Source organism: Triticum dicoccoides, chromosome 7B (genome assembly GCF_002162155.2).
Source record: "Triticum dicoccoides isolate Atlit2015 ecotype Zavitan chromosome 7B, WEW_v2.0, whole genome shotgun sequence".
Lineage (NCBI taxonomy): Eukaryota > Viridiplantae > Streptophyta > Magnoliopsida > Poales > Poaceae > Triticum > Triticum dicoccoides.
In genome coordinates, this window is record NC_041393.1 from 696,888,307 (window position 1) to 696,899,981 (window position 11,675).

Here is an 11,675-nt window from a genome sequence, read left to right on the forward strand (position 1 = left end):
TTATGCTACCAAACTTTTTCCGGCTCCAATCAAAAACTCATAGTGCTGCCCAAAGCGTGTCCTCCACATCACCCGAATCATGCATATGACCAGCCGGTTCCCAAGCTATTGGACCTTCGCATACAGCGCCGGATCCCTCTCCCACATGATTTCAAACTGCCGAATTTCTTCTTAACCAACTGCACCTCGTTGCCCTCCCCATGCGCGATAAAGAACAACACGATCAGAACAAGGGGAAACAACATGTGATGTGGAATTGAAGGGAAATAAGTCACACCATGATGCAAAGTCCCAGTTCAAACGAACCTTGACTCTGTAGCATCGGCCCGTTTGTTATCTTATGTGTGAAGCACACCTGCAAAGCCAAGGTCAGTCAAAGCACAGAGCTCAAGAATGCCCCTAAAGGCCTCCATTTTTGGTTCTGCTCTCGGCGTCACTGAAAAATGCTCAAAACTCCACATGGCCTCATTAAAATCGCCAACAACTAACCATGATCCCGATGCGAGTGTAAGCCAATCAGTTTAGACCACATAAGGTGCCGATCCTCCACTCTTGGCTCCCCAGAAACACAAGTTAAACGCCATAAGGAATCCGAATCAGCCATACGAACCTAAGCATGAATAAACCGGTTAGATTTATCCAACACATCCACATGCAAGGACTCATTATCAACACTAGTGAAAACAGAGACCCAAACGTCCCATCCCCACGCTCGGTATGAAGATGACCGGTCATCCACAAAAAGCGCAACACTTAGGGAGACGTTCATATTTCACGAAAAATATCTGCCGCTTGATGTCCATCACTTGGTGGCCTTGTACCGAAGCAGGACTATCTTGATGGCTGCAGCGTGCGTGATCATGCTGTTGTGGAGGAATAGGGGACGGATTGCCCACCAACAGAATTAAACTGGTTTGGCAACAGTTATTTTGTGAATGAAATAAAGCATGCTTTGCTATTTTCATGTATAAATCGAGAACAACTGAATGCAAGGTCTTTTACGGATATAATTAACTTGAATAGGCTGTACCTGAGGCTCATTATAGGTAGGGGATTCTTTACCGGGGGAAAGATGTTTACATTTTTTTATTGCATATCCAATGTTCCTTGCTGTGACCGAAGCTCGGAATGGGAAACAAAATATTTGCCAGGCACTCTATTTAAATGGCTTATTTTCTCGCATGCTAAATTACTAATACTGAAATATGAATAGAGCACAAATCCAGCATGTGGTAGTACGAGGAAATTCCAGTAGTGAGTATGTATCTAAAATTATCAACAAAGCAGCTTTATTTACCTACAGATGCTCAAGTGCTGTTCTTTAGAAAGTATGCTAGACCACTATTTTGTTAGCTCAGATGATCTAACCACACAGCATCCTTCGTATATAAAACAATTTCAGAAAATATCAAAACTTCTCTTGAAAAAAATGTGAACAATTTGAAAATGCCGAATACATTTGTAAAAAGAAAATAACTTATGAAACTCTAAACTTTTTTAAAAAGAATAATTTTCAAAATTCAGAAACAATTTTCTCAAAATGTGATGAACTTTTGGGATTCCGACATTGTTTGAAAATGTAACCAGTTTATAAAAATGAAAATTCTAAACTTTTTAGAAAAACAAGAAAAAAAATCAAAAAACAAGATATCTTTTCAAAAAACATGAACATTTGTCGAAAAACAATTTACAAACTCCGACCATTTGGAATTGTGACTTTTCTTAAAGCGGGAACATTTTTTTGATATCCTGTTTTTAAGTTTGTGAAAGAAAATCGAAAATAAGAATATTTTTTAGCTTCTATTTCTTTAAAAGGGTGGACATTTTTTTTGCTGAACATATTTTGAATTTACAAACAAAACTGCAAAATACGAACATATTTTAAATTTTAACAAAAAAATATAACATGAACAATTTTTTAAATTTCCAAAAAAATTGAAGATGTGAATTTTTTTTGAAAAAATGCAAACAGTTTGAAAAATTCGCAACAAGGGCCTCACAGGTGCGATACAGTCGCCTACTTGGGCCAAGGCCTAAACATTTTTTTTCTTTTTTTCGTTATTATTCCCTTTTTTGTTAATTCATTTTTCTCTTTTTTGAACTTTATTATTATTTTTGAAAATATTTCTAAATTTTAATATATTGTTTGGAATACCAAAATAATAATTTTAAGGAAATATTGTTTGAAATACCAATATTCTTTATGTTTTTTTTGCCATCAAACATTTATTCAATGCTTTTTTAAAGAACAACATTTACTGTTTTTAATTTTATCACTTTGTATTTATTAATTATGTTAAGAACATAAAATAATAGTTTATGTACCTGTTTAAATTATTATTCTAAATATTTTTTTCTTTTAAACCTATCATGAATGCCTACTATGGGCATGCCTCACATTTTCACAAGTTGTGATCATTTCAAGAATGTTCCAAAAAACACCATGTTCATCGTAAGGTGTCCGGGTATGCCAGAAGAATCCGTTTGAGAGCATGTTGTATCTCGACATACGCCAAATGACCCCAATTTTTCATTGATTTGTATGGAAAATTCAAGGCATGATGCCAAGTTCTTGTTTTCAACAATATTTGCATCGTCTAGAGTTTTCTCGGTAAAAAAAAGGATAAATGATGGACGTGTCGCAGCTTGCCTATGGCATCAGAAATCGTTTAAACCTGGAATGAATGCATATCATGGCTATGAAGGAAGATGGGAGACATTTTTAACAGAGGAACTAAGCTGTAAATGCAGATAAAAGATTTAGGCCTCAATATGGACATCACTTCTTAAATCATCATGTCCACACAATTGATCTGCAATAATCAAGTAGAGTAGTTCTTAAAAATTTCAAGGCAATTTCGGTGAAATTCCTGAAATTTTACATATTTCAGTGGGGTTCAAAATATTTTTAAACCTAAAATTTTGAGGCAGATTCGAATTGATTTCAAAGTAAATTTAAATTATTTTATAATTCATTAAAATTAAGTGAAATTTGAAATCTCAAAATCCGAAATAATTTTTGAAGTATGCGAAATTTCTAAAATTTCGCATATTTCAGTGACATTCGAAATTATTTTGTTTCCGATATTAAATCCTCATTATCAATACACATAAACTAAAGAACTATTGATCAATCTCCAAATCTGCATCTCTACCTCTGCATCTTTGATTCTGTATTGATCACCAAACAACAATCTAAAAAGAAAGTAATATGGAGAAACATGCCCCTGGGGACCTCAACTGAAATGTTCTATTTAGTCTTGCAATTTCAGTTCATTTTCTAATCTTACAAGCTCTCTTTGTAGATACTTCAGTAGTGCTTTGTCAGACATCATTACATTGACCTGTGCATTTGTAACAACCTCCTTTGCGCAAGTCGCAAACAGAAGTGTGTTCCTGGATTGCTCAATATGAGTGTGTGCAGGGTTCATGGTGCAGACAATCGCTGTTCTTGGATTTCCTCCCAAAGAGAACTATAATATGCGTGTCAGCTTCGAGCCTATGTAATCTACATAAGGGATACGACCATTTCTTCCTTTGCTGCAAGAGGAACATAATAGTTCAGACTAAGGTGTAATTGGTATCATCTTGATGTTATCTATTACCCTTTGTCTTCTTTTTTACCCTTTGTTGAGAAAGAGTGTCATTGTTCAAAGAGCAGACAAAATGAGCAAAAAGGAGAAATGTCAAACTGTACCATCAAATGAAATACAAAATCACTTTATCTAGTGAATACAAAAGAAAGAGAAAAATATGTGCAAACTCTGATAATTTTTAGGACTGGAATATCTTTATTTAAAATTTAAGCCACTTGGATTACAACTTCTTGCAAGAAGAAAACAAACCAAACAAACCTGAGTTGGTGAAGAAGCTTTCCCAGTGTTAGCAGACTTTGATTAACCTCATACCAGCTGAAGCAGGAGATCACCTTCCTAGCATGCTCATCTCCTAGCATATCTTGCTTCTCTATTAATAAGAAGACTATGTGATGCTCATGCAACATTATAGTAATTCAGATGCAATTAAAGACAAGGATATCTAATTAGTATAGACAACAGGATGTACCAGTCTTTCGGCAGATTAACAACGGTCACAAGTTTTTGACTGATCAATTCATGCAATTTTTTGTCTAAACAAAGGACAGATCCCAGAATGTCATGCAGTAGACCTTTTTATGAAGCACAATCTACATGATTTGATTTTTCAAGAGACAACTCTTAGAGAGATAAAATAGAATAACATGTTATAAGGTCAAGCAAGCAATGAGCTATTACTAATTACTCGGTAGCGAAAATAGCAGCAAGGACAAGTGCGAGTTGGCACCCATCTAATGATCTGATGAAGCTCCTAGGGCTCTTTGTTTAGAAAAATAGCTGAGGCTGAAGGGCCCATCGATGATAATGGAGAATGTATCATGATTTTCTCAAATATCCCTGAGAAAAGTCAATTGTTACATCTATTTTAATAGTGGTAAAATTTGATGCCTGGAATGCACTATAATGTGTCAATTTGAGGTAAGAACGCATATGGTTTACCAATTTTAGGTAAGAACATTATCTACTTACTGCAACTCTAATATTGATAAATGATAACCTATGCAATAATAGTACTTGTTTCGGCAAAACTAGCAGAATGACCCGTGCATTGCGTGGCTAGATTATCTTACTATTATGTATATTTTTTCACTTATTTAATATATAAAGTCTGATTTGTCCACAGAGCATTAGGTGCACTTCTAGTGGGGAGCTTAATTATTTGCAAATAGTGGACCCAAGGCAATGTATTTTTTAACTTGCAAGCGAAATCATATCTCATAACAATTTCTAGCGGTAATTAAATATTGACATTATTGGCTTACATGCAAATCTAGCTTATGACATTTTCCTCCGCTGGCCTTCTTCCTGGATTTTATATCGGATACTTCCGCACATGCTTTTACCAATTATATATGTTACTTACACATATAGGACAATATAATTATATTTTTTGCAAGAAAACCTTTTAATCTATTCATTAAACATCATGACAATATAAAGAAGACAGGAAGTGAACATTATTTCAGTCAACCTCATTGTAGCTTGTCTATATTTAGCTTCTATGTATTGTTAAACATGGTTAATATGAGTTATTGCACTTAAACAAATTCTTGCTTCAAACGTCCATTATTATACCAACAACAACATCCTTTTTTCATATGATTAGCTCACTTTTACATGTAATGTGTTGGCACTGATATTGGTTTGTTCACAGCCAATATCATCCAGAATATCAAAAGTCAATCAAAACTATCATATCAGTTTAGGTTGAGTTATATAGGTTTTCTAGAATTTTATTAGAAGAGCACTAATTACCTAGTTACAATTAGGTTTTATTCCTCATATTATGTTTTCTTGTCTCACTCGCTTCTTGTTCAAAGAGCATTAATTATGGATGTACGACTAGTTTTTATTCTCTCCCTTAAAAAATATTAGTTGTTATTCTCTGCATTCTCTTTTGTCGCTCTATTGTCATCAGCTTCGTTGTATATACAGGGCATATTCATGTTCATACAGGGCATATTCCATCTGCAGGAACGACAATACATTCTTTTCTTCTCCAATCTGGTGGGGGGTGACAAATCGGACGGATCAATAGATACTGGCTGTTTGATTCAGGTGTGTTAGTGGCTGATTGGCATGTGTAGCGTGGCTAGCTTAGGTTGATTGATTTTCTCTTTTTTGCGGGGGGTTGATTTTCTCATACCACAGATATAAACGGAAACTGAGTATCTCCGTACAACCCACGTGATGAGGGTATGTGTCCTTCCGTACGCCATTCTGATTTACACTTCTCAATCCTAGACATCTACTCCCTCCGTTCCAAAATAAATGACTCAACTTTGTACTAACTTTAGTACAAAATTGAGTCATCTATTTTGGAATGGAGGGAGTATGTGACAAAGTTTGTATTTGCAAAACTATACATGCGTTTGTCACATATTACGTAATGAATTTCTGTTAGATCTCGGCCATTATAATTTTTTTCGGACCCACAACTTTTTTTTGTGGGCAATTCAGAGAGCTTTATTAAGCAAGAGCACTCCTTGGACAGTCAGCCAACAAGTTGGTCACAAGGAAGCTAGGGGCGTCGAGCCAACTCTCAGTCACGTTCAGCGTGCATGCATGTTTTGCACAAAGATGCGCTGGTAAGTTAGCCGACCTGCTTACATGTTGTAAATCAAAAGAAGTGAATAAAAAACTAAGCTCTCCTATTTGTAACAAAATCGGAGCCACAATAGAACGAGAATTGTGGCGAGCTTCCCAGAGCTTCACCAGCTCCAGACAGTCAACCTCCATTATTACATGCTGGAAGCCACGTAGAGTAGCAAAACGTACTCCTTCCCGCAGTGAAAACGCCTCGATGATCAGTGGGTCAGACACCCCAATGAAAGGTTTACACCAGGCGCCTAAGAACATGGTGGGCGAGCGGGCAACCCCACCAGCGCCACCCCGTCCATCTGTGAAATTGAGCGCTCCATCTGTAGTGATCTTGATGAAGCCCACATCAGGTGGTCGCCAGCCAAAGCCCGGCAAGGTTGCAGCCGCCTTCCGAGGCAGTTGTAGGAGAGCAATTGCCTCCTTGGTAGATCGGATAGTTGCAGTAGGATCTCGCCCTACCTCTCCATGTTTGATCCGATTCCTAGAATGCCAAATAGACCACATAATGGTTGTAATATTTGCACGATCATCATCCGAAAACAGTGAGCTACGTGTAATATCCCGCGCCCATGTCTCCCGCGAGAGAATTGGCAGCTGGAGCTCAAACCATGCCCATGCCTCCTCCCAAAAGGGTGTAGCATGTGAGCAGGATATAAGAGCATGGTACATGTCTTCCTCCCCGGCCAAACAAACTTTGCAGCTACTAGCGTCTGCAATATGACGGTTTTTGAGGGTGTATTCATCTAGAAGGATGCCACGAAGTACTCTCCACCAGAATACTCGTACTTTTGGAATAACATTAAGTTTCCATAGGGCTTTCCACAACTGTTTGTCATCCTCTGAAGTCCCGGTAGCCGTCCCTTCCTCTAGAGCTAGTCGCTCTTTGTGAGTCACGAGAGCTCGGTACGCCGTCTTGACAGTGTAGTTGCCCGATCTATCAAACGCCCATGAAGGAAAATCAGGCCCTCCACCCTGACGAATAGGAATATTAAGTATAGTAGCTGCATCTGAGGCACCAAAAGTTTCCCGAATCAAATCCTGCCGCCACGTCCAACTCTCAGAATCAATTAAGTCTGATACTTTTTCCACTTGTGTATTTAGTGGCCGTGCTTGTGGAGTCATGGAGATGGTGCCCGGGATCCATTTATCAGTCCAGACTGATATAGTGGAGCCATCCCCCACCCGGGAAATCAAACCAATCTGGAGAGCCTCTCGACCCGCTATGATCGCCTTCCATGTAGCTGAGGCCGACTTGGGTGCTGCGGCCTGCATAAAATCTGAATCTGGAAAATAGCGACCCTTGAGTACCCTTGCACAAAGCGAGTTTGGATTGGTCAAAAAACACCAACCTTGTTTACCCAGCATAGCCAGGTTGAACTGCTGTAGATCCCTGAAACCCATTCCCCCATTACACTTGGGTGTAGCCAAATCCTTCCAAGACACCCAATGCATAGACTTTTTGTCAAGAGAACTACTCCAAAAATATTTTGCCATAGGAGAAGTTATACTCTTACAAACCTTCTTAGTCAGCAGAAAGGTACTCATCGGATAGGTAGGTATAGCTTGTACCACTGTCTTTAGCAAGATCTCACGCCCTGCACATGCTAACAGCTTCTCTGACCAACCCTGAATTCTTCCACGAGCTCTTTCACTTAAATGATCAAAAGTACCGCTCGTGATTCGCCCAACTGCCGTGGGAAGACCCAAATATTTTTCACTAAAGGCTTCAACTTGAATACTCAGAACTGCCTTCATAGAGTGCCTCACAGTATCAGGAGTGTTAGCAGAAAAGAAAATAAAGCTTTTGTTAGGCTGTTTAGTTAGGAACATATGGGGCGATACATACCCGTATTTATTTTTTGAAACAGGTATGTGTCCGTATAGGAATTGGACTCTAACTCATAGCTTTGATTGGCAGGTCGGAAACGTATAGGATATATGGAGACGTCAATTCATGAATACTTCTTTCTAGCAATTCACAGCCATTCTTTTGAACTGTTTTTTTTTCTATTGTTACATCTAAGCCATTCATTTTCTACCATTTTAATAATACTATGGATAACGACACACAAGCACACACACTAATATTGCACCAGCCACACGCCAACACATTAGTGACCAGGATGAGAGAACTGTACATAAGTTTCACCCTCTGATGATCCCACAAGATAAATAGTGGCAACTGACGATGTTTTAATATTGTCATTACCCCATCACAATGTTATATAATTTGTTTAATAAAGGCAATCCAGGGAGTATAATATGTATATCTAGTCTAGCTTAATTTTATTTTATATTTCTTCTACAATGTCTGGAACTCATATCCCCAGCAATCAGCCAAACCTGGAGTTTCACTGGGACAAATAATGTTGTTCGTTATTTTGCACAATTTCCATGAATATGATCATAAATCCAATTATCATAGTTCAGATTCATGTCCCGATTCTCATCCTACGAATTGCAATAAGAGATATAAGCTATAAAGGAACATGCAAGACAAAAATGTCATAAACTTATCACACAAATTAGAATCTGTACTAATCTTTTGGTTAAAATCATGGTAGTTTGAAAAGAAATACAACTACAACTCATGGCCTTGAAATGCTTCTTGTGAAATAATCAGAGTAATCTGTTGTAGTTACTATAAGTACAAAGTCATCCTAGTTGTTGGCTTCAAGGAAGTCCAACGAAATGCAAGTGATCCTATGAAACCCAGCATAACATCGTTTGGTGAGACTGATGCATCAATTGCACTGTAGTGTATCTACCATAGATAAATAGCTGTCTAACATGATATTTTGTTTTTTATTAGTGGCTTGCAGTCTTGCACACCAAGACCTGCCATAAGGTGAGTAATTCAGTTGATTCAGCTTGTTGTTCCAAGCAATGAATATAAAAATATGCTGACGGACGGTTGATTTACCTGTAGGAGCTTGTGGGGGTGAAGGAGGGGCTCACTTCTGAAGTGCAGCACCTAAAATCAGTGTGTACTCTTTCTGTCAAACCCCATATTTAGCTTCTGGCTCTGTGTGTATCCTAAACATTTTTGCTTCAAGAACATGAAGAAAATCAGGTCTGCTATTTAGGAAGAGAAGGCACAAGAGCAAGTACTAAGACTGATGATGTGCGAATGGAGAAATAAACTACAGTGCAAGCATGAAATCTGTGATCCTTGATTAGAACCAAATCTGTGCTGGCCGATGTTCTGACTTAATACCATGGAACATACAGAAAAGTTTGTAAATACATTATAGATCCCTAATATATATAACTTGCCCCATCACGCTTGCTGGCAAGATATCGACAAAGCAGTATCAACAAACAGATGAATTCAGCAAGTTTATACATTGCTTTCACATCATTACTCAAATAACTCATACGGTACATAGTCTCACAATATACACAATTTTGTTGTGCCGCATATTTCATTTAAATTCAAAGCAAAAAGTGATCCGCATATTTCATTTCATTCAACTATGGTGCTCAAGGACTAATCATCTTAAAATCCCTAAATAAAAGAACTCGATAAGCAATCTGACCTTGTCGTCAGCGAGCGGGGGACCTGCACCTGCAGTCTGCAGAGAAAAAGAGATCAAACAATCCGTATGGGCATACCATCAACTAGATGGTGCACCATGCGCGTATCTGGAATAAGACATCCAATTATCAACTGACTAACTACCAATAGTAAGCCAGTGACTTGACTGAAAAAAAGATTTAGGACAGCCACATTTTCTTTCAGCCACATTTGGTAATCACCAATTTTCAATCATGCACAGTATTCAATCAACAATAATTAGAGACCAGCGCACTTGTTAGCAGGCATCATCCTTGCTAACAAACAAACATGGCGTGTAAGATCAGGCGTAACTCTTGGATTACCTATAAAACAAGGCAATTTGTAATATCTGCTCATGGCATGTTTTCTCTCTCAAGAAAAGGCAGACTAATTATGTAGTGAGTTTCAAGAGTTTCAATACCAAAAGAAAATCATAGTCAACACCACCTCTTGAAGCAATGTACATTGCAAAAAAGGTGTATATTGTTCGTGTAAAGAGAAACATATATGGCCACATATCTTTAAGGTAAGAACTCAATTACTAATCAATACTCAGTAGTACAGGAAAACTTATTTGATAATTTTCCAAAAAAGGAAGATTCATTTATTTTCAAAGAAAGACCAGCATCAGAGTTATATAGGAAACTAGAACATCTAACTCATGCAAGCATAAGGCATATATTGAAATTGCACTTAGCAACACACCAAAAATATTATGATTTCCGAGAGTCGAAATATCTAACATCATTGATACAAATAAAAATGTTCAGAGGCGGTAGCTGTGTTCCAATTTCTAAAATTAGAGAGCTAAAACAACACAATCAGTATAACTGACAAATACTCAAGCAGTTAGCTCCAATCTAGAATAAAAAAAATAATGCAATATCTTCTACAATTCATCAAACGAATGGCGTGCACAACCAATTAAAACCGGCACATACAATCTCGGGGATGTCATGGCAGTCAGCCTCTGACACCTACGAGGGATTTCACTGTCTCAAGCTCGAGCTTACTCGAGAGGGATGGTGGGGTAGAGGTGCGAATCAAAACATGGAACAAGCGAACTGAAGACAGCGGCTCAAATCTACAGCTTGGCGTCGCCGAAACCCATGACCGGACGCCACCCCAGTCCCCCACCGTGCGGTCCCCAGAGCCCCCGCCGGCCACACCATGCCGCGGTGCCTGCCCGAGCCCCGGCCTCCATACCACCGGCATCGCAGCGCGGACGGGAGGGCTGGACCCGCGAGGCGAAGAGATCCGGCGTCACAACCACTCGGGGGTGCGGGTCTCCGCCAAGGGCGGGCCTCCTCATCGCCGTCGTTTTTCGTGTGGCCGCTGTAGAAGATTGAGCAGCCACGAGGCGATGAAGCCTTCTGGCCGGTAACACACAAACTATTCCTAGCCGCCGCCGCCGCCGCTGCCTCCATGCTGCAGGAGCCTCCTCTGTCGTGCTTCCCCTGCAGAAACCTTTATGCAGCGAGACAAGGGGAGAGGGAATGGGAGGAGGCGCCATGCACGAGCGGGAAAGGGCCCATATATATTAATAGAGGAGACATGCATGCGAAGGAGAAGGAGATGAAGCGCCAATAGGCAACGAGATTTTCTCCACCGACTAATGTTCCTTCGTCGACGTTGACAACGCGAGAGTGCGCCCTAGTCGTGCGCCTTATTGTGTTTGATGTCTTCTAGTTTATTGATTTTGCTTTCCAGAAAAAAGTATGTCTGATTTTTACTCCATCCAAAAATACATGTCAGAGAAATGGATAAAGTATTTCCGGACAAAGGGAGTGCTATTTTATTTCAAAAATATTTATACATATGTGCTTAGTAGGATGCCTCTTGTGCAAAATAGGTCAACCGTCGTCTTGACAAGTTTTTAAACTGATTAGTCTAGATCATCTCGTATTGAAATTTAGAGA

The 11,675-nt window shown here is 38.9% G+C and overlaps 1 protein-coding gene across 1 annotated transcript in view; it reads right to left on the reverse strand.

Moving 5' to 3' along the window:
• Positions 1-10,971, reverse strand: part of LOC119339433 — a 33,361-nt gene extending 22,390 nt beyond the window's left edge. The window contains exons 1-5 of the mRNA XM_037611496.1: positions 10,822-10,971; positions 9,737-9,772; positions 7,496-8,009; positions 6,699-7,012; positions 6,281-6,482 (exon numbers count right to left, since the gene is read on the reverse strand). Coding sequence (XP_037467393.1) covers positions 6,281-6,482; positions 6,699-7,012; positions 7,496-8,009; positions 9,737-9,772; positions 10,822-10,971 — 1,216 coding nt within the window. The remainder of the gene's footprint in view (positions 1-6,280; positions 6,483-6,698; positions 7,013-7,495; positions 8,010-9,736; positions 9,773-10,821) is intronic.
• Between the last annotated feature and the right edge of the window lie 704 nt (positions 10,972-11,675).